General features: G+C 46.7%; 1 protein-coding gene across 1 annotated transcript in view; it reads right to left on the reverse strand.

Annotated features, from left to right (window-relative positions):
• Positions 1 to 6,514: 6,514 nt before the first annotated feature.
• The window catches only part of EIF1AD (eukaryotic translation initiation factor 1A domain containing), a 45,242-nt gene continuing 23,988 nt past the window's right edge, over positions 6,515 to 27,768 (reverse strand). Inside the window, exons 4-6 of the mRNA XM_082270178.1 lie at positions 20,523 to 20,631; positions 8,056 to 8,106; positions 6,515 to 6,870 (exon numbers count right to left, since the gene is read on the reverse strand). Coding sequence (XP_082126304.1) covers positions 6,696 to 6,870; positions 8,056 to 8,106; positions 20,523 to 20,631 — 335 coding nt within the window. The 3' untranslated portion in view covers positions 6,515 to 6,695. The remainder of the gene's footprint in view (positions 6,871 to 8,055; positions 8,107 to 20,522; positions 20,632 to 27,768) is intronic.

Below are 27,768 nucleotides of genomic sequence, written 5' to 3' on the forward strand. Positions count from 1 at the left end.
ATAGAACATAAACAACAACTACCGCAGGTTAAACATTTACAATATATTATAAACAAAAAACCAGGGAGGGTAGCTGCTGCTGTCCTGAAAGGCTCTTAGAAATACCGTCACCGGTAAGTAACTAAGGTTTTCTCAAGTCGCCTTTCAGGACAGCACCTGGAGAGGATAAGCGAGTAACTTACACTTAGGGTGGGACCACTGCCCGCAGAACCTTTCTGCCGAAGGCTTGATCCTGAGCTGACAACAAGTCCAACCTGTAGTGTTTTAGGAAGCTTGAGAAACTGGACCAGGTAGCTGCCTTGCAGATCTGTTCAGGCGAAGCACCGGCCCTTTCAGCCCATGAGGTTGCCACATACCTTGTGGAATGTGCTAGAATGCCTTCTGGAGGTTCTACACCTTGAGCTACATAAGCTTGTTCGATAGCCCATCTGAGCCATCTGCCTAGAGTGCTCTTAGATGCTTTTTCTCCTTTGCGAGAACCCGAAAAGACAAATAATGCATTTGATTTTCTAAATTCTTTAGTTACAAGGAGGAACTGAAGCAAACATCTCCTCACATCCAATATGTGAAAGGATTCCTCACAAATATTTTTAGGAGTTGAGGAGAAAGTTGGTAACACAATTTTTTTCTGACCTATGAAAAGATGAAGCCATCTTTGGAAGAAATGCTGGGACTGTACGCAGCACAACTCGATCTGAAAAAACTGTCAGAAAGGGGTCTGACACTGAGAGGGCCTGAATTTCATGAATTCTTCTGGCCGAGGTTATAGCTATCAAGAAGATAGTCTTCAAAACCAAATTCTTCAGTGAAGCCTCTTTTAAGGGTTCGAAAGGAAACTTAGTTAAACCTTGTAAAACAATGGACAGATCCCACTTCGGGAAACTTTTAAGTGCTACTGGCCTATTTCGGGCTAGTGCCTTGAAAAATCTAATAATAAAAGTCTCTTGAGACAAAGTTTTTTCTAAAAAAACTGAAAGAGCCGCTACTTGCATTTTTAAAGTGCTGGCTGCCAGTCCTTTCTCCATTCCTTCATAGAGAAACTCCAGCACTGAAATTAAACTTTTAATCTCAAAATTTTTGCTGGAACACCAGGAGTTAAACTTTTTCCAGACTTTCATATAAATGTCCCTGGTAACCTTCTTCCTACTGGAGAGAAGGGTAGAGATGACCTTGTCTGACAAGCCTCTGGCTCTTAAGAGGTCTTCCTCAGAAACCACACTGTCAGCTGTAAATGGTCTAAATCTGAATAAAACAGGTTCCCCTGTGTTAGTAGATCTCTCCTGGATGGAAGCTTCCAAGGAGGCCGCAAGTCCAGATTCATCAGGAGAGCAAACCAAGGCCTTTTGGCCAAAAAGGTGTGATCGGGATTAAATTGGTCTTTTCCTCCCTGAATTTCTTGAGAACTAATGGAATTAGTTTAAATGGGGGAAATGCATTAGACAAAGGGAAGTCCCATGGATGAGCTAGAGCATCCAAGCCCCAGGCCTGATCTTCCCTATGGAGGGAAAAGAATTTTTGGATCTTGGCGTTCTGTTGACAAGCGAACAGATCTATCTGGGGAAGTCCCCAGGCTTCCATCATCTCCAAAAATACTTTCTGTTTCAGACTCCATTCCGATTCCAGTACTTTTCTTCTGCTCAGTAAATCTGCCAGAAGGTTTTGTGATCCCTTTAGGTGAACAGCTGACGAGGCCAGATTTTTCTCCGCCCAGGAGAGCAAATGGATTGCCAGATCTGAAAGCTGTCTGCTTCTTGTGCCTCCTTGTTTTGACACATAGGCTACCGCTGTCATTTTGTCTGAGGGAACTTGGACATGATGGCCCTTGACTGCCTGTTGAAAGGACACTAGACCTAGGAAGATGGCTTTCAACTTCCGCCAGTTGGATGACCTCCTGGCCTTTGTTTTGGACCATGTCCCTTGCATTGTCCGACCATCCAGCGGGTTCCCCAGCCCCAGGAACCCGTGGTCAGACGTTTGTTCGGATGGAAGGACCCCTGTAGACCCTTTTCCAGATTTCTGGAATTCCTCCACCACCACAGAGAACTTTTTGCTTTGGTGGAAATTTTGACAAATTTCTCCCGATGTGACCATATCTGCAAAATGTCTCTTTGGAGGAGGCGGGCACGTAGCCTTGTCCACTGTACAGCAGGGATAATAGCCGTGAGCAATCCCAGAGCTGCCATAGCTGACCTGACTGTACCTTGATGACTGGTCTGCATCTGGGCAACAGCCTTCTGGGTCTTCCATAGCTGACCTTCTCCTGAAGGTGTACCAACGTCTGGTTTTGATTTCTGCCAATATTAGCAGATCATCCAGATATAGAACAATGGAAATACCCTTCAGCCTTTAAAGGATTCAGGGCATCTGCCATCACCATGGTGAACACCCTTGGAGAGGATGAAAGACCGAAGGGGAGGGCTCTGAATTGCAGGTGCCAGACCGATACCCCCAGATTGACTGTCAGAATGTCCTGATTTATTGGGATGAGCAAATAAGCATCCCTTGGAGCCAAAGATGCCATAAAAGCAGTTTGGGGACAGCAGCTTGGCTGAGTAGATGGTGTGCATCCAGAAATGTTTGTACCTGATAGATCCGTTCCGAAACTTCAGATTTAGGATCATCCGATACTTGCCGGAGGGTTTCTTTACCAGAAAAAAATGTGAAAAAACCCACGGCCTGGTTACTCCTTGGGAACTTGAATGAGTACTTCCTGTTGAATCAGCTCTTGTAACAGAGACATGATTGAGGAAGCTTCACCACACAAGGTGAAGAAAAAAACTCTTGAGTCTGGTGTCGGTCATGCTGACAAGACATTCCGGATCCCCTGAGAGTAACAAAAAAATCTGCTTGGAGGAGTCTCCGAGAACTCCAGCTTGTACCCCTAAGCCACCATATTCTTTACAAAGGGGCTTGCGGACACTTCTTCCCACCATAGGAGGAACCCTAAAAGTTTTCCCCACTGGAAGGCAGCTGTCACTTTGCTTTGGGCCTGCTTGTCAGGAGGTCTAAAGAGAATTCCACTTTTTCCCTTGCCTTTCTGTGAGGCCCATCTGGGTCTCAGGTCTTGTTCACGCTTTTTGCTGGATTGCGGGACAGGACGAAATCTCTTGCTTGGGATCGATTCCTTTTTGGACGGAAAGGCTTTCTTTTTATCGGACGTTCTGTCAAGAATTGTTTCCAATTCAGGCCCAAAAGCAAGTCACCTGAAAAGGGCAAACCACAAAGTTTGGCCTTAGAAGCTGAATTTCCCGACCAATTTTTCAACCAATTGCCCTTCGAGCAGAGTTGACAAGGGCAGCCGCCTGGTAGACATTATGATTGTTTCAGCAGAAGCCTCAGCCATGTATTTTACTGCTTTTAGGATCAGCAGGAAAGACTCCAGGAGATCTTTCCTTGCTGCACCAGCCTCCACATGTCCCTTGAACTGGTCGAGCCACCACTCTAGATTTCTGGCTACGACCGTGGAGGCCATGGCCGGCTTTAGGCTGGATGTAATAGAAGCCCAAGCGTTTTTAAGGGGAGAATCTGCCCTTTTATCCATGGTGTCTTTAATATCCCCATATCCTCCAATGTCACCTTCTTGCGACAAGACACCTGGGAAAAAAACACCTCTGGGCTTTTTTATTCCCCAAATGTGTCTGATCCCCTTCAAAGGGAAACCTTTTTTTTTTTTTTTTTGAGATTTTAGAGAAAAAGAAAGAGACCCCTCTGGGTCCTTCCATTCATTTTCCAAGGCCTCTGTAAGGACCTTATGGCCCGGAAAGACTTTTTCCATCATGGATAGTCATTTCAAAACGTGGAATAAATCGCTCCCAGATCTTTAAATAACAATTTATATCCAGAGGATTCAGACCAGCATGTCTTTGGAGTGTGGGAGGAAACCGGAGCACCCGGAGGAAACCCAGACAGGCACGGGAGAACCTGCAAACTCCAGGCAGGTAGTGTCGTGGTTGAGATTTGAACCAATGACCCTTTGCTGCTAGGTGAAAGTGCTAACCAGTACAGCACTGTGTCACCCTCTGAATTCCTGAGAGACAAGAGCGCATTCGCCCTTTCATCCTCTGAATTAATTAATACAGCGATTCAGAAGTGGATGGCTGAGAGGATGTTTCACCAACTGTTTGGGAATCTGAGGATAGGGTGCCATAAATGGATAAATTCACTACTCAGCTGAACATTCTCTTTATAATGACACACAGCTGTAGCACACAGGGTGTTATCATGGTTAGGCCTTGAACTCATGCCTATGAGCATCGACCACACCCAAAGAGATTAACACTGCAGACTGCAGAGGGGTTTCACCAGGAATCTCTTAAGTGGGTTTTTACATGAAGGACACTTCCTTCCTGGCATTGGGGTTCTGGTTTTCACTGTGGCTAAACCTATAAAAGAGGAGCCACCATGAATCCCCAAAAAAATACCTTTACCAAAGACCACCACTGTGATTTGATAAAGGAAACAGAGACCCACTGTGAAGAAAAAGGATTCCAGAAACACACATCCTGCTTGACTGAGATAAATATATTCAGTACTGCAGGGCAGGACTCCCAAGGAGGATCAAAGATACCAAAAAAGCTCACTAGTAAGGAAATAAGAGGCACCATTGTACCTCTCCTACCTGAGCCTGGCCGGTGCTGACGGTGCCTGCTTCCACTGATGCTGCAGTCCTTTCTTCCATGCTGAAAAGGTGCAGCGTGCTGACAGATTCTCTCCATATATCTAAATGCCGCTTCTCTGCGTCCCCCGTTGTGGACCGGAAGTGCAAAGCACCGGCCTCTGACCTGCCGACTGACCCCTGCGTTCTGACGGCCGGAGCTCAATGCCGTCACGCCTCCATCGGGAGTCCCGCCTACCAGAACTAACGCCGTTGCGTCTTCCGGGATCAGGGCCGAAATGCGGGAAATTCAAAAAAATACTTTCTCCGCTGACCGCCGAGCAGCCCAACTGCGGCCCCAGACACTTAGGCTGGACCCACTGACGGATCTCTGTTCCTGTGAGCGAGCGAGGTTAGTGGCTCCGGAGCGTACCCCCTTTGTTAATCCAGGGAGGGGAGCTGGGATGGTCACCAACACACAACACCTGGGCATTACCTTACCTCTCCCCCTGGAGAGAGCGCAGCCCCACCAAGCTCCTAAAAGTGCTTCCATGCATGGCGGAGGAAACACAACAACTGAGGCATGGTGGAAGAGGAGGAGATTTTATCTTGAAGTGTTTCCTGTAAAGTGGGTGGAGCTGCGCTCTCTCCAGGTGCTGTCCTGAAAGGCGACTTGAGAAAACTAAAAGCTGACAAAATAAACAGCTAGTAAAGTAAGAAAAAACTGATATTTTCAAAGAAAATCAAATAAAAGATTAGATAGGCTGAGACTGTAGCCCCAGCACAGGGAAGCCTAACTACTCCTGACGCTAGGCAGAATGAAACCGAGTTGGGAGTGGTCACTGCAGGGGGGTATTGACCAGATGGGACAGCCCCCATGGGTGTGTATATGCAAATGCCTTTGCTCTTTTGACTAATGCCCCGTACACACGTGCAGATTATCTGCAGACTTTTGTCTGCAGACTTACCTTTTCTATGTAGTGCAAGGGCCTGCCGGATTGCATACAAATTGAAAGTGTTTAGGTTTGACCTCATATTATATGGTTTTGTTAAGTCTGCAGACAAAAGTCTGCAGATAATCTGCACGTGTGTATGGGGCATAAGTCTTTATGCCTAGCTACTCCTGCGGAGCGGAAGTCAATACCCAACAGTGATGACTTAGAGGCGGCGGCGACTGTCGGAGGACGTAAGAGAAAAAATGCTTTATTTATTTTTTTACATACTGTCAGCAGTCAGTGTCCCTGATCACTGCCACACCCATCATATGGTAACACTACTGCTCTGGTGACAATATGTAAAATAAAAAAAGTGAACAAAAACAAAAAAAAAAAAAAAGTCTTAATTAAAAAAATAGTAACAAAAAAACTCATAGTGCCTCTTACTAACAACTTTGGGGTGTATACTCACAAAAGGGGTTATTTTGAGGGCATTTGTACTGTCATGGCATTTTAGGGGCCTCAAGAAGCGAGATAGGCCATCAGTACATTAGGACTGATCCATTTTCAAATATATATACCACAGCTTGAAGACTCCATAACTTTCACACAGGCTAAATAATATACAGTGATTTGGGTCATTTTTACCAAAGAAATGTAACATAATACATGTTGGCCTAAATTTATGAAGATAATTTATTTGCAAAAAAAGAAACTAAGAAAAATTTGCTTTTTTTCTCCAAATTTTCGGTATTTTTTGTTTATATGTCAAAAACAAATCCAGTGGTAAATAAATACCCCCCAAAAGAAAGCTCTATCTGTCTAAAAAAAAAATGATAAAACTTTCATTTGGTTAAAGTGTTGTAAATGTCATTCAAAGTGTGACAATGCTGAAATTTGATAATTGTCCTGGGCAGGGGGTGAAAGTGTCCAGCATTGAAATAGTTAAGGAATGTATAATGAGAACAAAAAGTCACAATTACTGTTTCCAAACAGTCTGATCTCAAAACAAGATCATTTATAGTTTGATCATATAAAAATATCCACATTTGGTATTATTCCAAAACAGCTCGGCCCTTTAAGTCCATATCCTTTATAGGCACTAAATCAGGTTACAGTCATAGGTCTGAAAATTTCAGCATTCTTTGAACAAAGAGCATCACACATTATTTTTCCTCTTCTTCCTCATCTTCACTTTCTTCCTCACTATCTGATTCCTCTTCACTCTCCTCGTACTGGACATGGTTAGTGTTGACAAACAGATCACTGTCATCTTCAGAGTCTTCATCTTCTGCTACCGACTTCTCTCCAGCTATAGATTCTGCAGCTGCTTCCTTGTTGCTATAGTAAAGAAGATATTTGATATTGAAAGAAAAAAAAAATATCAGTGCAATACGTTTAATTGATTTGAATTTCATTGTTAAAATGATAAATTTATTATTTGGCTTGCTGAATGAGTAGGGCCACATGCTTAATTGCATCTCAGCTCAATTTACTACATTAATCTAAGCAAAAGCTTTGTCAAAAAGGTGTATTTACTGGGTTATATGACAACAGTTTTCCAAACCTTAGAACTTGCACAAGTATCTAGGTCTGCAGGAATGCAGTCAAACATTTTTCATTAAACAGTAAGTACACCCTGTGCATCCCAATTAGTTAGGAACAGCAAGAAATTCTGCCACCTTTCAAATGCATCCCTGCAAGGTTAAATGCAGTCCAGGTTCCTCTTACTATGCGATCAGCCTAGGAAGCTGTTGTCTGTTTCCAGCAACACCAAGCCCCCCCAAGGTGGCTCTAATCCCCCTCTTCCAATCCTCTGCCTTTGATCTGTGGAGGAGGAATTGAGGCAATATAGCAGAAATGTAAAACATGTAACATTCTCACCTGGTAGTTCAGGAATCAAAATTGTTTTTAGAATTCAGAAGATATCTTAAAGTGGAGTTCCACCAATAAGTGGAAGCTCTGCTTAATCTGCTTCCTCCACCCCTCCAGTGCCACACTTGACACCTTTCAGGGGGGAGGGGGAACGGGTACCTGTTTGACAGGTACCTGTCCCACCTTCCATAAGTCTCAGCCCCGACGAAGACCTTTGGAAATTCGAACCCCCTCCTACTTCCTTCACCGCCGGGCCAGTCAGAAAGCTCAGCGGGCTTTGCGTATGCTTCACAGCCGGTTCCCCTTACTACGAATAGCGGCAGCAGCACCTGAGAGCTGATGTGAAAATTGGGTGGGGTGCCGACATTGCAGAATCCCTGTACAGGTAAGTAATATTAAAAGTAGCAGCTACACCTGCTACAGTATTTGTAGCTGCTGCCTTTTATTTTTTTGTCCGGGTGGGGGCAGATCTCCACTTTGAGACAAGCAAGATAGTAATTCACAAAAAAGAAAAAAAAAACCCCATCAAAAATGTGTTTCAGATGTAAGAAAAACACCATATTCCCAGGACATCGGACTTTCAATAATCGGTCTATCAGTACCATGTATGTCCCCATCAATATATTACACAATGAAAACAACAAATCTCACCTCTCTTTGTCTGTGGCAAAAGTTTCTATTTCTTTACTGAACGCAGCTGGCCTAAAAATTAAAAAAAATATATAAAATTAAGTAAAATTGTAAGCATGAGGTTTAAAAAAAAAAAAATAATAATAATTTGACTGACAGCAATATTTAGGCTAAATTCACTTGGAGGTTAAAAAGGGTGTTCTGTGCAGACACTCCCAACATCTAGCATTGGCTTTCCTGTAAATATTGAGCTTGGGCCTACCCCCTGTTCATGAATGGGGCCATTCATACTATTAAAGTACTACAGGGAAGGCAACAAGGCAGGCTGGGACCTAACTTATAAAGATCAGGTTTCGATTTAGATAAAACTTCAGTGGTTTATATCTCTGGATCTATAGTCGTGGCATGAAATTTTCACAAAGGTAATGTTCTTTTTATATGTCAAGTTTAAATCTGTGACATGTATAGTTTAACCCCTTCCATACCGCGTCATAGTAAAATGACGGCGGCAGGAATCCTCTCTCGATCCGGGCAGACGTCATATGACGGCGCCCGGATCTCCCCGCTACTGAGCGCCCCCGGGGGCGCGCAGTGCGGCGATCGGGGGTGAGGATCGTCCCTTGGACTGAGCCCAACCCCGATCACGGTAAACAGCCAATGAAATTGGCTGTTTACCACGTGATCGGCTGTGTCAATCACAGCCGATCACATGAGCGGCTCCGGGGCGAGCCGCTCGTTCCCTTCTCAATGCACACCCCCCGGGGGCGCGCCGATCAGGGACGAAGCTCGTCCCTCGGACAGAGCCCATCCCCGATCTAGGTAAAGAGCCAATGAAATTGGCTCTTTACCACGTGACTGGCTGTGTCCAATCACAGCCGGTCACAAATGTCAACAGAGAACACGGTAACTAGCTGTCACCGTGTTCTCCTTCTCACACACTGATCCTGTGTGAGGAGGAGATTGTGGTAACAGCTAGTTACCAAATACAGTGCACCCCAAACACACTGATTGCCCCCCCCAATAAAGAGCACCTGTCACTAGCCCATCAAAGTACCCGAGTACCTGTCACCAGCCCATCAGGTACTCTGATGAAAGGTACTCGGGTACTCTGATGGGTAGGTGACAGGTACTCAGGTACTCTGATGGGTAGGTGACAGGTACGCGGGTACTCTGATGGGCTGGTGACAGGTATTCGGGTACTCTGATGACAGGTACTCGAGTACTCTGATGACGGGTACTTGGGTACTCTGATGACGGGTATTCGGGTACTCTGATGACGGGTATTCGGGTACTCTGATGACGGGTATTCGGGTACTCTGATGACGGGTACTCTGATGACGGGTACTCTGATGACAGGTACTCGGGTACTCTGATGACAGATACTCGGGTACTTTGAGTACCTGTCACCGGAGTACCCGAGTACCTGTCACTTACCCAACAGAGTACCCGAGTACCTTCCACCTGCTCATCAGAGTACCTCACACCTGAAGTACCTGAGTACTTGCCACCTGCTCATCAGTACCCCTCACTACTCATCAGTACCCATCAGTACCTATCACCTATCAGTATCAGTACTGATCATCCGTACCCATCAGTACAGTATCAGTATCACCTATCAGTATCAGTACTACTCATCAGTACCTATCACCTGCCTGTCACCTGCCCATAAGAGTACCCGAGTACCTGTCACCTGCCTATCGGAGTACTCGAGTACCTGCCACTTGCTCATCAGTACCAGAGTACCTGTCACCTGCCCAGCAAAGTACCCGAGTACCTGTCACCCTTCATACAGCCACCATGTCTAAGTCCAAAAAGGTTTATATACGTCCTCCGTTTAAACCTAAATACCGGTGTTATGGCAGCAGATAGCTGCCATAACCCTGGTATTTTTTTAAACGGTGGACGGTTGGCTTTCTGATAAGGGTGGTCCCAGTGGCAAATTCGCCGCGGGATCACCCTTCCGGGGTGGCGGAAGAGGTGCCCCCCCCCCGCCGCATTCTGGTCCTTTTCCCCGCTTACCGGACCCGCCGGCAGCGGGGAAAACTATCCGGTCCCAGATCCTCACAGACAGGATGTCGAGTGAGGGCAAGCTTGCCCTCACTCGACTCTGTGGTCTTGGAGGACCGGAGCTACGGCAAACGTCGTTGCCTAGCAACCAGTTTAAAGGTCCCTTTTTTTTTTTTTCATTTTATTTAATTTTTTTTTTCTTTTTTCTATCTTTTAGTGTACTTGTGAGATCTGAGGACTTTTTGACCCCAGATCTCACAAAAAAGAGGTCCTGTCGTGCCTTTTTCTATTACAAGTAATGTTTACATTTCTTGTAATAGAAATAAAAATTATCAATTTTTTTTTTTAAAAACAGTGTAAAAATAAAAATAATAAATAAAATAAATAGTAAAAAAAAAAAAAAAAAAATTTAAGCGCCCTGTCCCCGTGAGCTCGCGCGCAGAAGCGAACGCATACGGAAACCCCACCCACATATGTAAACAGTGTTCAAACCACACATGTGAGGTATTGTCGCGATCGTTAGAGCAAGAGCAATAATTTGAGCCCTAGACCTCCTCTAACTCTAAGATAGCAACCTGTAGACATTTTTAAAGTGTCGCCTATGGGGATTTTTAAGTACCAAAGTTTGTCACCATTCTGTGAGCGTGCGCAATTTTGAAGCATGACATGTTGGGTATCTATTTACTCGGCGTAACATTATCTTTCACATTATGGAAAACAATTGGGCTAACTTTACTGGTTTCTTATTGTTTAATTAAAAAAAATGATTTTTTTCCAAAAAAATTGCGTTTGGAAGACCGCTGCGCAAATACGGTGTGATAAAAAATATTGCAATAATCTCCATTTTATTCTCTAGGGTCTATGCTAAAAAAATATATATAATGTTTTGGGTTTTCTTGCAAAAACAACTGATTTTAGCTTGTAAACACCAAATGTCAAAAATAGGCCTAGGCAAGTGGCTAGGATGCATGATGATGCTCCTTGGATGTTGGGCCCCTCTATATGGCTAGGCGGTGAAAAAGTCTCACACATGTGGTATTGCCATACTCAGGAGGAGTGGCAGAATGTATTTTGGGGTGTCATTTTTGCCATGTACATGCTATGTGTTCGGAATATCCTATAAATTGACAACTTTGTGTAAAAAAAAAAAAAAGTTTTTATTTTTTCCCCACATTTTCCAAAAACTTGTGGAAAAAAATGACATGTTCAAAGGACCCATAATGCCTCATAGAATATACGTTGGAGTGTTTGCTTTCCAAAATGGGGTCATTTTGTGGACTTTTCCATTGTATTGGTGCTCTAGGGCCTTGAAAAGTGTGATAGGTAGTAAGAAAGTTTTATGTGTATTTATGCTCCTAAAATGCCTTATGGTGCTACTTGGACGTGGAGTCTCTTTTTGTGGCCAGGCTGTGTAAAAGTCTCACACATGTGGTATCACCATACTCAGAAGGAGTAGCAGAATTAATTTTGGGGTGTCATTTTTGCTGTGTACATGCTATGTGTTAGAAATAGCTTATAAATTGACAACGTTTTGGGAAAAAAATAAAAAAAAAAAATTTCTTCATTTTCCCAAGAATTGTGGGAAAAAATTATAACTTCAAAAAACTCACCATGCCTCTTACTAAATACCTTGGTCTGTCTACTTTACAAAAAGGGGTAATTTGGGGGGTATTTGTACTATCCTGATATTTCAGGGCCTCAAGAAAGGAGATAGGCCATCAGTACATCTGGTGTGATCAATTTTCAGTAATTGGTACCATAGCTTCTAGACTCAATAACTTTCACACAGACTAAATAATATACACTAATTTGGGTTAATTTTACCAGAGATATGTAGCATTATAAATTTTGGCCCAAATGTATGAAGAAAAATTAATTTTTTTCAAAATTTTATAATAGAAACTAAAAAAAAGTGTTTTTTTTTTCAAAATTTTTGCTCTTTTTTTGCTTATATCACGAAAAAAAAAACTCCCAGTTGTGATCAAATACCACCAAAAGAAAGCTCTATTTGTGTGAAAAAAAAATGATAAAAATGTTGTTTGGTTACAGTGTAGCATGACTGAGCAATTGTCATTCAAAGTGTGAGAGTGCTGAAAGCTGAAAATTGGTCTGGGCAGGAAGGGGGTCTAACTGCTCTGTATGGAAGCGGTTAACCACTTGCCTACTGTGCACTTTCACCCCCATCCTTTCCAGGCCAATTTTCAGCTTTCAGTGCTGTCGCACTTTGAATGACAATTGTGTGGGGTTATTTTTTTTGAAACAGATAGAGCTTTCTTTTGGTGGTATTTAATCACCCCTGGCTTTTTTATTTTTTACTAAACAAACGAAGAAATGAATGAAAATTTTGGGAAAAAAAAAATGTTTTCTTTAGTTTTGGTTAAAAATGTTGTAAATAAGTAATTTTTCTCCACTGATGGGCACCGATAGGCTGCACTCATGAGGCGGCACTGATGAGGCTACACTGATAGGGGGCACAGATTAGCAGCACTGTTGGGGCTGCACTGATCATCAGGACACTGATGATCAATGCAGATGTCCCCTATGTGGATTTGCCAGTTTCCGGGTCTCCTCTCCTCACGTGCTGTCAGCATGAGAGGATTGCCGATAACTGGCAAATCCTGCCTACATCCATGATCAGCTGTGATTGGACACAGCTGATCACATGGCAAAGAGCCGCCATGATTGGCTCTTCACCCCGATCACAGATCACAGCTGATGCGTGCCACAGGGGCACACAGGCAGCACGAGGACGGCCTTCTGGCAAAGTGCAGCCGCGCTGTAGCAGTCAGTCATTCAGCTATAGTGCAGTCGCGAAGGGGTTAAAGCGGGCCTGTTCTGTGTTCAAGAAAAGCAACAAGCTCACATAACTGTCAGGCCCCCCCCCCCCCCCGCAAATATTCACCTTCCTTGGTTCCCCCACCACCAGCAAAGTAAGGCAGCCATTTACCAGGTACCTGTCCTGTCACATTGGACAGGATAAGCTCTGACCAAAGCATCTTGAATATTATACTAGACTTTTTCCAGACTACACAACCACTGAAAATAATGATAAACTATCCGGGGTTTAGGGGATCAAAACTCAATCCAAACAATTTATTCTAGTAGCACTACCTTAAGTGAGCGATCAGGCAAAAAAATGTCCATTAGACTTACCGGTAACGGTGTTTCTACGAACTTTCCAGGATGGCAAACATGTGAGAGATGAGAAGGTCCACCCTACAGAAAACACAATCAGTTCACAGCTGTTAAAAGGCCACACCCTTCCCCTTGTCCCTCAGTTGTAAAAAAAGTAGTTCTCCAACCGATTCACAAGGGATGTATAATCACCTAGGTACTTACCACCTATTGTTTACATTCTTCCCTCATCATTTAACAAGGCGAGAAGTAGGCCTGCCGTCCTGGAAGGTTCGTAGAAACACTGTTACCGGTAAGTCTAACGGACGGTTTTCTCCTCTCACCTTCCAGGACGGCAAACATGTGAGAGGATAATATAGTAACCACAGGCCTACCTTAGGGTGGGACCACCGCCTGTAGTACCTTTCGGCCAAAGGCTAGGTCTTGTTGAGACAGCACCTCCACTCGGTAGTGCTTCAGAAAAGTGTCATGACTGGACCAGGTGACTGCACTGCAAATCTGTTCCCAGGAAGCTGCTGCTTTTTTGGCCCAGGATGTTGCCAGTGCTCTTGTTGAGTGTGCTTTCAGCTTTGCTGGCGCCGGAACACCTGAAACCTCATAAGACATCTATTGGCTTGCCTAATCCACCTGGTGACTGAAGGTTATGACACCTGCAGTCCCTTTCTTGGTCCAGAGTAGAGAATCAAAAGAGGATTAGATCTTCTAAACTCCCTAGTCCTCTGTAAATAAGTGAGGAGGCATCTCCTCACATCTAAACAATGAAATTTAATTTCTTTTTCATTTCTAGGATTATCACAGAAGGATGGTAAATTAATTTCCTGCTTCCTGTGAAAGGAAGATGCTACTTTGGGTAGATATAGAGCATCTGGCCTGAGGATAATCCTATCTGGGAAGATAAACATAAATGGTACTTTAACTGAAAGACCTTTTAAGTCCCCTACCCTTCTGGCTGTCGTGACAGCTAAGAGGAAGGCTAGTTTTAGGGACAAAAACTTAAAGGGAACCTCTTTTATAGGTTCAAAAGGGCTTCTAGATCCTAGTCAGGTCCCAGGGAGGGAACCTCTCTCTAGTGACAGGGGTAGCTCTATCCCTGGCCATCAGAAATCTTTTAACTAAAGGTTCTTTTGAAAGTCTCGCGTCCAGAAAAACAGAGAGCCGCTATTTGTACCCAAAGGGTGTTAACCGCCACACCCCTCCCAATCCCATCTTGTAGGAAATCCAAGATTATGGGGGACAGAGGCAGAAGAAATTTGCTTCTGCCTACGCCTAAAGTTTTCCAAACTTTTAAGTATATTTTCCTCATTACTGGTTTCCTGCTCAGGGGGAGTGGGTTTATCACTCTGTCTGAGCAGCCCTTTAAATCGAAGGATCTGGCGCTCACTAACCAGGCCGTCAACTAGAAGAACTCCGGCCTGGGGTGCCAAACTGGTCCCTGCATAAGAAGGTCTGGGAGGTTCAGAAGCTTCCAAGGAGGTGCTACCGATAACGATTTCAGGGTCGCAAACCACGCCTTCCTTGCCCACCAAGGCACAATCAGGAGGAGGCGAAGGCCCGGGGAACGATTGAGCTTCTGTAAAACTCGAAGGAATAAGAGTTAGAGGGGGAATGGCATAGGCTAACTCAAACTGCCATATCTGGGCCAGAGAATCCAGGTCCAGCGTCCCTCTTTCCTGCGAAAGGGAAAATAAACTCCTTACCTTTCTGTTTTGTAAGCTGGCAAATAAGTCTACTTCTGGACAGCTGAATTTTTGGACTAGGGTCTGAAATACCTTGGGATTTAGCTCCCATTCTCCTTGTCTTATTGGATGGTGACTGAGGAAATCTGCTTCCCAGTTGCTTTCCCCTTTTATATGAATTGTCGACAGGGAGATTACTCTTCCTTCGGCCCAGCCTAGGATTTCCAGGGCTAGTACCAACAGGGGCCTGGACCTGGTACCCCCTTGGGGATTCAGGTAAGCTACTGTTGTAGCATTGTCGGAGCAGACCTGAATTTTAAAGCCTGAAATTGAACTCTCAAAGGCTTTTAGGGCTTCGCCCACTGTTCTGAGTTCTCTGAAGTTGGAGGAGGCCTGGGCTACTTATTTGTCCCAGATTCCCTGGGCTTGGGCTCCCTCTAGATGAGCCCCCCACCCCCAGGTGCTTGCGTCTGTGGTGACCTTCAGAGAGCTTCACTGACCCTAAGGTCTGCCCTTTTCTAAATTGCTTGGAATTGACCTCCACTCCAGGGAGGTTTTTACCTGAGGGGTGAGAATTACCCTTTCGTCCAGGGACTTAACCTTTTTGTCCCAGGAGGAAAGATGGAAGAATTGAAGGTCTCTTGAGTGTAGCTGCGCCCAAATTACTGCTGAGATGCTGGCTGACATGAGCCCCAGAACTCTAAGGATCTCTCTCCTGGAGCACAAGGGGGCGACAACCAACCTTTTTTTAATGAAGAGACTACCTTCTCCGCCTTTTCCCTTGGAAGGAAAATACTTTGTACCCGTGAGTGTATCCGGTACCTTAAATAGGTCTGAACCTGGGCAGGCTCCAGTGATGACTTTTCTATGCTGATCAAACAGCCTAGCATCTGTAGGACTGACCAAAAATCAGTAGATCGTCCAGATAAGGAATCAAGGCTATTCCCTGGAGATGAAGATAGGCCACTGCCTCTGACGGGGGGGTAAAAATCCTTGGACTGGCTGCTAGACCAAAGGGGAGTGCCCTGAACTGCCAATGTGCAGTCCCTTCCTCGGTGACCACCGCAAATCTCAGAAAGGCCTGGTGTTCCAGATGAATTGGAACATGCAGGTAGGCATCCCTGAGATCCAGAGTAATCAAACACATCTTGCAACAGTTTTTTGCGGATTGCATAAATACCTTCCATTGAAAAATCTCTTGTGCTCTAGGAACTTAAGTTTCTGAGGTTTATAAGGCGGTATTTTCCAGAGGGCTTGGGTACCACGAACATGTGGGAGTGAAAGCCTTGGTAAAGCTGATTTCCTACATCTCTCCCTTTTGGGCTTGCTAGGAAATTTCTTCCCTTTCTCAGAGGACCTGGACAATACGTAAGAACCCTTCAAAAATGTAGCCCACAGACCTTCACCTTTGAATTAAAGTCGCCTTCCCAAGCTTTACCCAAAAGGCTCTCCTAGCTGAATTAATGAGAGCTCTGGTCTTAGCTGAGGCGATCACTGACTTAACTGCTGCATCGGCCAAGTAGGCGACAGCTTTCCCTATAACTGAAAGGGAATCCAGCAGGTCCTGGGACTTATTTCCCTGTGAAAGGTGCTTTGTAAGCTTTTCTATCCAGAAATCTGCATTCCTAGCCACGCAGGTTGCAGCCAGTGCTGGAGCCATAGTGGATGAGTTGGCATCCCAGGCTTTCTTTAACAGAGATTCTGACTTACGCTCCATGACATCTCTGATATTCCCTGTGTCCTTAAAAGAGAGGTCAGACCTCTTAGTCACTTGAGACAGGGAGGCGTCCAATTTTAGACTCTTTAGGAATTTAATCAGTCCTTTATACATCTTTATCCTGTGCCGAGGTCTCCTCCGGGGGTTCTGGGATTTCTTCTGCAGCATAAACAGCTTGAAGGAGTACCTCCAGATTTTCCAGACCAGATTTCTGTTCAATTTGGGCTCTTCTACCTCACTGTCTGGGTCCACATCAACCTCCTTCTCAGAGTGAAGCTGAGATTTAGCCTGACTTTCTGCGTTCCCTAGGTCTTCCCCTTCCCTTGCTTGAGCAAGGGGGGGGGGGGGGGAAGAGACCCTGTGAACCAGGCAGAAAGCAGATGGTCCTGCCTTGGAAAGTAAACTCTCCTGAGAAGAAAGGCCCTCTTCAGGGGTTAGCTCGCCTGGTTCTGTTACCTGGGGGGGAAGCTACAGAGGTGCGGAAGGACTGGATAGTGGCTAGCATTTCCTCCTGCAAAGACTTGAGGAAATCTTTCATTAACCCTGAGGCCTCCTTACCAGCCAGTTTGTTAATACACCTATAACAAAAGGGCTTGGTGTGAGATCTAGGCAGACTCTCTCTGCAATTACCACATTTTTTTAGAGGAGTTAGTGCCAGTGGATACAGGGGGTGCTTTATCAGAAGCCTCCTGGGTTCCACCTTGGGATTCTGCAAGAGAAGAGGCGATAACAAACAGATCACTCTTCCTGCCCCATAGTAACTTGGCTACAGGCCCAGCTGAGGGAGAGCATGGGAGCTACCAGGGACTAAGCCTGACACTGGTATCAGCCCCAAACTGCAAAGAAAACGGCACTTACCGGGTTTCGATCTGCTTTTGCGTGTAGCCACCTAAACCGACCTTCCATCCTCCTTCTCCATGGGAGGTGGGTTGAGGCAGGTTTAATTTCTTTGGCAGCTTCCCAGCTCTTTGTGGCTGGAGAGTCTGTCTTACCGTTACCATGCGGGTCCGTCATCTCCTCTGTACTTGCTTCCCTCTTCCAGGTCGCACTGCGCATGCTCCGCCTTCCCTGCACAAACCGGAAGTTTCGGTTTCAAAGTGAGGCTTGGAGCGCGGAGTCCGGCGTTTTTTTTTTTTTTTTAATTCCTGCCGAATGCAAAATCCAGCTGAATGGCTGGGAGGACCGGAGGAGACCCCTGCTGAAAAGCAGGCCACAGGCTCTGGAGGGACCACCACTGTGGCCGTCTGCCTATATCCTGGGGCGACCTGTAAGAAGCCTAGAAGGCGTGCAGGTAGAGTGTGGCCTTCACCAGCGTTGCTGAACCTGCCTCACAAGGGGACCATCCAACACAGTCTTCAGGTCAGAGAAAAAAAAAAATAAATGTTTCACTGTGGGAGAAACACAATCAAACTGAGGGACAAGGGGAAGGGTGGGGCCTTTTTAACAGCTGTGAACTGATTGTGATTTCTGTAGGGTGGAGCCTCTTATCTCTCACGTGTTTGCCATCCTGAAAGGTGAGAGAAGAAATCAAATTTTAAAAATACTGGAACAAAACCTTATGAAATTCTCAGTAAATATGAAAATACAAACAACCATCACTGTTATATAGGAAAATATACATTTAAAGCACAGTAGGTAGATCTGTTAACCACTTTAATACAGGGCACTTCCCTCCCTTCCTGCCCAGGCCAATTTTCCCCTTTTAGCGCTGTTGCATTTTGAATGACAATTGCGCGGTCATGCAACACTGTACCTACATCAAATTTATGTCATTTTCCCCCCACAAATAGAGCTTTCTTTTGGTGGTATTTGATCACCTGTGGGTTTTTTCCTTTTTGCTAAACAAATAAAAAAAGACCGAAAAGTTTGAAAAAAAAAAAAAAAAAAAGTTTTTTTGTTTATGTTATACAATTTTGTAAATAAATAAGTTTTTTCCTGCACTGATGAGCACTGATGAGACTGCACTGACAGGCACTGATGAGGAGGCACTGATGGGGTGGCACCGATATGCGGCACTGATAGGCACTGATAGGTAGCACAGATATGCAGCATTGGTGGGCACTGATAGGCGGCATTGCTGGGCACTGATAGGCGGCATTGATGGAAACTGATAGGTGGCACTGATAGGTAGCACTGACGGGCACTAATGGGCACTGATAGGCAAGACTGGTGGGCAATAATGGGCACTGGTGGGCGACACTAAAGGATGGCAATGATGGGCACTTGTGGCAGCACTGATAGGGAGGACACTGGTGGGCAGCACTGATGGGGAGGGCAATGGGGGGCTCCCTGAGCCCTGATTGCCATCCCTGGTGGCCATAGTGGGCATCCCTGGGGTCATGGTGGGCATCCCTGGGGTCATAGTGGGCATCCCTGGTGGATCTAGTGGCACCCCCCCCCCCCGAGGGTCTGCACTGGTAATCAATGATCTGATTACCAGTGCCGACCCCCCCCCCCCCCCGTCAGGGGAGCCGCCGATCGGCGCTCCTTTACTCGTGCCTGTCAGGCACGAACTAAGGAAAGCCGATCAACGGCTGTTCCTCTTTTACTATGTGACCAGCCGTGATTGGACACGGCTGATCACATGGTAAAGAGCCTCCGTCAGAGGCTCTTTACCGAGATCGGAGATGCAGGGTGTCAGACTGACACCTCGCATCACCGCTCTGCGCGCCCCCGGGGGGCTGCCCAGAGCTGTGTTATCCTGCCGCCGTCATATGACGTCCGGTCAGGATAACACAACCACATTCCCGCCGTCATTCTGTAATAGGGCGGGAAGTGGTTAAAAACAGGATTGTAAAAAACTCTAATTGTATTCCAATTATTTCAACATTTAAAACTTTGGGATTACAATTAGCGGGCTTATGTTTTTAACAGGTATACCTACTGTGTCTGTGTTTTATACGTGGTCTTTAATAGCTTTAAAGCAGAACTTTACCCATAAATTGCTTCTTGCTGGAGGCTGCCATTTTGCTGAAGCCTTGAGCCCCCAAAACAGCAGAAAATCGTAAAGTGGAACTAAACATTGATTTAACGGTTTAAAAAAACGTTACAGTCCTGGAATGCCAGGATTGCCAACTTTCCCATTTTCTTGTGTCCTAAATCAAACTGTCATATCTTTAAATGGCTGGTGTCATAACTTAGCTCATGTGGAGTACCATAACAGTTTCAGTTTAACCACTTGCTGACCCCCCTATAGTACTTTTATTGCTACAGGGTGGCAGCTGTGAGCAAAATCACATATATAAATGGCGTTCTGTATTCGCCTGACAATTCACAGCAGGAGCTAACCTAAGAGTTGCCAGGGCTCCATCTCCTCTGGGGAGAGAAATGAACAAGTGAGATATGCCTTTGTAAACAAGACATATGTCAGTTGTGATAGTGGGGGAAGAGATGATCCTGTTTCTCTGTCTTTTCCTGAAGTTAAACCAGCACACAGTGTACACAAAAAACACTGCCTAGCCACACAGTTAACCCTTTGATAGCCCCTTCCCAGCCAGAGTATATTTTTAGCACTTATCACTTAGTGTCCTTAGTGTCACTGGTTCCCAAAAAGTGTCAACTAGTGTCCGACCGTCCGCTGGAATATCACAGTCCCACTACAAGTCGCTGATCCCCACCATTACTGGTATTTAAAAAAAAAATAAAAATAAAATCCTTGAATTTCCAACCTTTTTCCTCTTTAACCAAATTTAGGGATGGAAGCACTGAACCCCATTAGCTATGTGCTTAAATCTAAAGTTCCATATACCCTTTTATGTTAACGTTTGCCCTGCAATGGACAAAAAGAGATTCACTTTTAAAAAAGGACATAACTCCTTTAAAATGAAGACCTGTTTGGTCCAAAAACAATACAACAAAAATACTGACAATGTGGACCAAGCATAATAACATGCTTTCAATATTCTACAATGCTTTTACAAAAATAAAGATTAAAAAAAAACAAACATTGTTACCAGAGGCCTTCTTTCTCCAGTAGTCTCTGATGATCCTTATAGATGATAAAGGATATCTCAGCTTTTACCTTTTCGCCTTCAGCAATTGGATCGATAATAACAAAATCTCCTACAAAAGAAAACGCCTTTTAAAACATGTGCTGGTATATTGAGTACAGATAAATTACCTTTTGCATAAAATGTAAGATGGAAATTATCTGAATATATTCTGCCCTGATATTAAAGTGGATGTATACCCCATTCATGAAATCTGATCTGGGCACATACAGTAAATCTGTAGTGTTTACTTATCTCTCTTCAAAGCTCTAAGTCTGGGTTCACAGATATATGCGATGAGGGAACTAGTGCGAATCCTTTAAGGGGTTCCCGCATTGGATTTGCAGGCAGTTCACATTGCTCTCTGCGAACTGCTGCAGGTGTGAAAGTAATAAGGTATTGACTCCCCCAAAACAGTGAAATCAGACAGGAATCGGATCGCATTGGTGTGAACACCCATGTCATTCAGTTCCAGTGCCATTCAGTTCCAGTGCAGACCAAAAAAAAACGAATTTTTGTAAAATCTTACTGTAAAATTCCTTTCTCTGAGTCCTCTGACAGCCGCCGCCCACTCATACAGTCTTCACCAATGGGTATTGACCTTTTATCCATAGGAGCAAGCTAGGCACAAAACTTGTTAGAAACAAAGCAATTTACATAGACACACCTGTAGGGGCTGTCCCACTGGTCCAATACCCCCCTGCTATCAGCATTCCCAACTCAGTTTGGTAGCAAGCAGTTAAAGTCCAAATGAACCCCAAAAGAGGGGGCGCCGACTGTCAGAGGACTCAGAGAAAGGATATTTACGGTAAGATTTTACAAAAATTCAGTTTTCTCTTACGTTCATACAGTCTTCACCAATGGGATGTCCCAAAGCAGTGTAGACATGAGGGGTGGGAAGCGCAACCGTCACAAAGGCAACGCAGCACCCAGGTCAGAGAAAGGAACCTTATCTGAACAGAAAGGTAAAAACTCTGGGTAACAGAAAAGCTCAACTGGAGCAAACAACCCAGGAAAGCAAGTAAACAAGGGGGAAACACCCCAACAGACGGGGACCGGCCAACGCCATGGCCCCCTCAAGGCACAGAACTTTGCGGCCAAAGGAGGCATCTGCTGATGCCAAAACATCAAGTTTGTAGAATTTGGAAAAGGTGTGCACAGACGACCAAGTCGCTGCCTTGCACACCTGGGCCATCAAATCCTGATGTCGGAAAGCCCATGACGCACTCACCGCTCTGGTAGAGTGCGCCTTGACAGGGAAGGGTGGCACCCGCTCCCTAATAGAATAGGCCTGTACAATCGTCGGCCTGATCCATTTTGAAATGGTTGCCGCAGACGCAGCCATACCCTTCCGAGGTCCCTCAGGAAGGACAAAAAGGGAATCCGACTTTCTGAAGGATTCAGTAGACAGGTACACCCTGATCGTCCGGACTACATCCAAGGAATGCAAGGCCAACTCCTTAGGATGCTTAGGATTCGCACACAGTGAAGGCAAGACAATATCCTCATTCAGGTGAAAATCTGAAACCACCTTAGGAAGGAAAGATTGGTTAGGTCGCAAGACCACCTTATCCTTATGAACAACCAGGTAAGGGGAGCGGCCTGACAGGGCTGCCAACTCCGACACTCTGCTGGCAGATGTGATCACCACCAGGAAGGCAACCTTCCGAGACAGCACAGGCAGAGGAATCTCCCGGATGCTCTCAAAGGGAGGACGTTGCAAAACGGCAGGACCAAATTCAAGTCCCAAGGAGGTAAAGGCGCTCTCCTAGGAGGAGCCAAATGACGCACCCCTTGAATAAAAAGGTGCATACCAAAGAGGTTGACGCCAAGGGGCTCTGGAAAAGGATTGCCAGTGCAGACAACTGACCCTTAATCTTGGTCAGCGCAAGACGCTGGTCCACACCAGATTGCAGGAAGGCCAACACCCTTGCCACCGAAAAGGAGCGAGGATGGGTGCCCCTGGATTCTCACCAGGCAAAATAAGCCTTCCAGGTACGGTAATAGATCTTACCGGACAAGGCCTTCCTAGCCTTAAGCAGGATAGGAATGACCGCCGACGAGAGACCTCGATCTCTCAGGACCTGGCTTTCAACAGCCACGCCGTTCAAGCCAGCGACCGTAAAGCAGGATGGAAGATCGGCCCCTGAGACAGCAGATCGTCCCCTAACGGGAGCCGCCAGGGAGGCTCGACGACCAGTTGTATGATGTCCACGTACCAAGACCGGCGCGGCCAGTCCAGGGCCACCAGAATCACCAACTTCGGTTCTGAGACCAACCTGCGAAGGAACCTGGACAACGTAATCGGGGGGAAGGCATTAATCAGGCGATACCGATTCCAAGGCACCACCAGCGCATCCGAGGCGTCTACCAGAGGATCGCGTGTTCTTGCCACGAACCTTCCTACCTTGTTGTTTAGCCGGGACACAAACAGATCCACATCCGGGGACCCCCATCGCGCACACAGCATCTGAAACACCTCCGGGTGTAGGGACCATTCCCCCCGGTCCAGGGTCTGGCGGCTCAGATAATCGGCCTGCCAATTCACCACACCCGGAATGTGAACTGCCGAAATCGCCGGGACGTGTGTCTCGGCCCAAGACAGAATCTTGGTCACTTCCTGGGCCGCCCGGGCACTCCTGGTGCCCCCTTGGTGATTGATGTAAGCCACTGCAGTGGCGTTGTCCGTCTGCACCCGCACAGGGCTGCCTCGAAGATGATCCGACCAACGGAGCAAGCACAATCTAATCGCTCGCAGTTCCAAGATGTTTATCGGCAGGGAGTGCCCTGGGCAGACAGAGTGCCCAGAACGCCACCCCAGCCCGATAGGCTGGCGTCCGTGTTGATCACCGTCCACAACAACGGCCGGAAGGGCTTCCCCTCCGTCATAGCCGGAGACTGGAGCCACCACAGAAGATCCTCTCTGGCATGCCAACGCAAAGATATCCTCTTTTCCAAGGATTTAGGAAGCCTGTCTCACCTGGCTAGGATCTCCGCTTGGCGAGATCGTGTGTGGAACTGTGCAAACGGTATCGCCTCGAAGGCTGACACCATCAATCCCAGGGACCGCATGCAGGTCCTAAGTGACAAGGATTCGCTGTCCCTGAGGGACCCAACCTCGTTCTGCAGAGTCCGGGGCTTGTCCTCCGGCAGAAAGACTGTTGCTTGAGCGGAATCCAGGACCATCCCCAAGTAAGGGAGGCGAACAGAAGGAGACAAAGTCGACTTCTGAACGTTGATGGTGCACCCGAACTCGTGGAGCGTCTGAACCGTAGTTGACAGATCACGTAACAGGCTCTGACTGGCACTCGACCTTAACAGGAGATCGTCCAGATATCCCAAGATCGCAACTCCCTGCGCCCATAACAGGGCTAGAAAAGGAGCCAGCACTTTGGTAAACACCCTTGGAGCCGAAGCGAGACCGAAAGGTAACGCCACAAACCGATAGTGTTCCTCCGCGATAGGGAATCGGAGGTACCTCTGATGACCCTCGAAGATGGGGGATGTGTAAATACGCATCCTTGAGGTTGATGGAGGCCAGGAAATCTCCCGGGCTCAGGGAGGCTACCACCGAACGGAGGGATTCCATGCGGAATTTTTGAACCCGCATGAAGCGGTTCAGAGCTTTCAAGTCCAGAATTGGACGTACCTTGCCCTCCTTTCTGGGCACAGTGAACAGATTTGAGTAAAACTCCCGAAATCTGTCCCGATGTGGCACCGGGACGATTACCCCCTGGGCGAGAAGATCCTGAACCGCCCGATGAAGATCTTGCAAACGATCTGGGGTCAAATGAAGATTTGAGGGAAAGAACCTGTCCGCTGGCCGCGAAAGGAATTCGAACTTGTAACCTGATCGAATGATTTCCTGAACCCACCTGTCCGGAATCCGGAGTAGCCAAGGTTCGAGAAAACCACGCAGACGTCCCCCCACCCCTGGAAGGGGTGAGGGCGTCCCTTCAGGTCGAGACGGACTGGGCCGCCGCGCCAGCTTGGGTGGCTTTGGACTTGCCCGCCCAAGGCTTCCTTTGGCCACCATGGCCTTTGAAGGGTTTGCCCTTGTCCTGTGCTTTGAAGGCACGAAAGGACCTCCGATTTGGTTTAAAGGAAGGGCCCCGCTTACCGCGGAAAAACTTACCCTTGGGATTCTGGGGCAGCAGAGTGCTCTTGCCCCCAGTGACCCCTTTTACCAATTCGTCCAGGGCGTCCCCAAAAAGGCGAGTCCCCGCATAAGGGATGTCAGACACCGTCTTGCTGGAAGTCTGGTCAGCCGACCAGCTCTTCAGCCATACCAAACGACGGGTTATCACCGCGACAGCAGACAGTCGTGTGGCTAAAGGGGCCTCATCCAAGGCCGCGTCACACAGGTACAGGACAGCCTGAATAATCTGGTCCACCATCTCCAAAGTAGTAGGAGGGGCGGAATCAGCCACAAGGGTGCGTCTGAGCACCTTGGTCCAATCTACCACAGCCTGAGAGACCATCACTGAGGCGAAAATAGGTTTCATCATGGAACCCGCCACCATATAGGAGTGGCGAGCAAGAGATTCCATCCGCCTATCCGTAGGGTCCCTGAACACAGGAGAATCCTCCGTGGGCATAAGAGTGGCCTTGTTCAATCTGGACACCGTGTGATCCACTTTAGGGGCCACGGACCAGCGCAAATCTGTAGGAGACGCAAAGGGATAACGGAGTTGAAACCGTTTTGGTACCACAAAATTGCGCTTCAAATTGCGCCATTGCTCGTTCACCATTTCGTGAAACTCAGCGGGACAAGGAAACACCTGTGCCACCTTCTGGGTTCTACGGGTCCCAAAGGAAGACCGCTTAACCGGTGGGTTGGGCTCATCCTCTAAATGTAGTGTATCTTTACAGCGTTAATAAGCGCAGACATAGCAGCGCGTTCTCTGGCCGTCCCAGGGGGGGAATCATCCCCCGCCTCCCCATCCGAGTGAGAGGACTGAGACCCTTCAGGGTGTACACTGTCTATGGCAACCATATCAGACTCTGAATCAGAGGAGAGAGAAAGCCTAGGCGTTTTTCTAGAATCCCATTCAGACATCAATAGATCCACCTTGGACGCTAAAGTCGCATGTGCAGCAGTAATCGCAGATGAGTCAAACGTACCTGAATCATCCACCAAAGCTGGGGGGAATTTGCTGTCCTGGGACTCCATAAAAGCTTTTATGGTGCTGGCCCTTTAAATCGCAATAGCGGCGATCCCACCGCAATGCACCGCAATAGGGACTAGACTGAAATACCCCACAGGTAGGAATAAAACTGATAGCCAGGACATATCCCCCAAAAAACAGCAATAAAAGACCCCCAGATGTGTTACCACGCTTGCTCTCTGCATGAGGAAAGGAAGTGATGTCACACCGCTAGAGGCTAAACAGGACTCGGACTAAAGAAATATGGCTGCCCATAGAAATCAATGGGAGGCTCCAGGAAAATGGCCGCCGAACACATGTATAAAGCAAACAGCCACACTCAAGTTGGCGCCCGAAGGGCGCGATACACTACTACAGAAAATGGCTGCTGAAAGCCCATAGTGAAGCCAGAGCAGCCGGCCATACCCAAAATGGCGGCCCTGCGGTTTTTCACCGCTGCGGGCCGCCCACACGTCTGTACCCCAGTAAAACACACTAATAGTGCCCCAGGGTTTAGGGACCCCAACACCCCCCCACAGAGTGTCCTGGACGCGGTAGATCCCCCGAAGGGACCAGGAGGAATGCGAGCCCCAGACACACAGACATGAGGGGAGAGCACAGACACCCGCAGACTGTCATCCCCAGACATAGGCCCCACACAGAATGTACTCACCATACCATGATGGCGTGGGCGCCTCTCTGCGACGGGAAGCCTCCCACCCCAGGTGGCGGGGGTGCCGTCAGCCAAAACAGGACTCTAGCAATGCACGGAACCGCGGTTGAGGCGTCCTAGCGAGGTGGCCACCTCGCGGGCTTTTGTCCCTGAGGACAGGGACAGGTCCTTTGCCAGGCCAGGGCGTACTCATAGCCTGCTAAACGCTCGATGGCAGGCTGGGATTCCATAAGGTTCTCTGTCCTGGGAAACCAGGACAACCAGTCCGATTCCCAGCTCCGCAAACGCTGTAGTCTTCCGAAGATCCGACTAACTAAGCGCAGGAACAAATAAAAAGCTAGTAGTGCAATGAAAACACTTAGCATAAAATAAAAAGTAATAAAACAAAAGAAAGGCTGAGACCGTAGCCCCAGCACAGGGATAGCCTATCTTACTCCTAACTAGGCAGAAGACAAACTGAGTTGGGAATGCTGATAGCAGGGGGGGTATTGGACCAGTGGGACAGCCCCTACATTTGTGTCTATGTAAATTGCTTTGTTTCTAACAAGTCTTATGCCTAGCTTGCTCCTATGGATAAAAGGTCAATACCCATTGGTGAAGACTGTATGAGTGGGCGGCGACTGTCAGAGGACGTAAGAGAAAGGGTCCTGCACCATTTTGGCCTGAAAGCGATGCAAATTTAGCCATACAAACTATATGGCTAAATTTGCATTGCACAGACATTGCATGAGATCTGCACAGCAATGTAGTGCGAATCACATGCGATGTTCATCATCGCAATGTGTGAACCCAGCCTAAGTCTCGTGTCTTTCTGCTGCTCCGTTCCTCTGCTGTCAGCATAACATCTGACAAGCTCTCCGACACAGGAGATAAAATCAGCTGGAAATTCGTGTTGGGGAGGTAACTTAGAGAGCGAGATAAGCAAAGAGCTTTTCAATTTACCAGTATAGCTCAGCAAGTTTCTTCATTCCTCTGCCTATGTGGAGGGGGGTGTGTGCCTTTCCTCTAATCAGATAACACGCAGTGTATGCCCAGACTCCCCTCCCACTGGTGAAACAGGAAGAAAATTTTCTAACACAATGTGCGCTTTCTAAACAATGTAGCAAGCTGAAGACAACAAATATACATGTAAAAAAAACGTATGTAGGGAGATTTGTTTATCTTGGTGTATCATCTGAGGCTTTTCACTTTACTGGGTAAATGTTAGGGCTGTGCATCTTCACTTACCTCACGATTCGATGCGATTACGATTATTAGGGTCGCGATTCGATACGTTTCGATTCCGCGATGCATCACGATTACTGCCCAATGCCCATGCCCAGCCCACTGCCCAATGGTTTTCACACCTTCACCAATCCCCCACAGCACTGACAAACACTTGAGTGAGAGT

Source organism: Pelophylax lessonae (assembly GCF_965119305.1).
Source record: "Pelophylax lessonae genome assembly, chromosome: 10".
In the NCBI taxonomy this organism is placed as follows: Eukaryota; Metazoa; Chordata; class Amphibia; order Anura; family Ranidae; genus Pelophylax; species Pelophylax lessonae.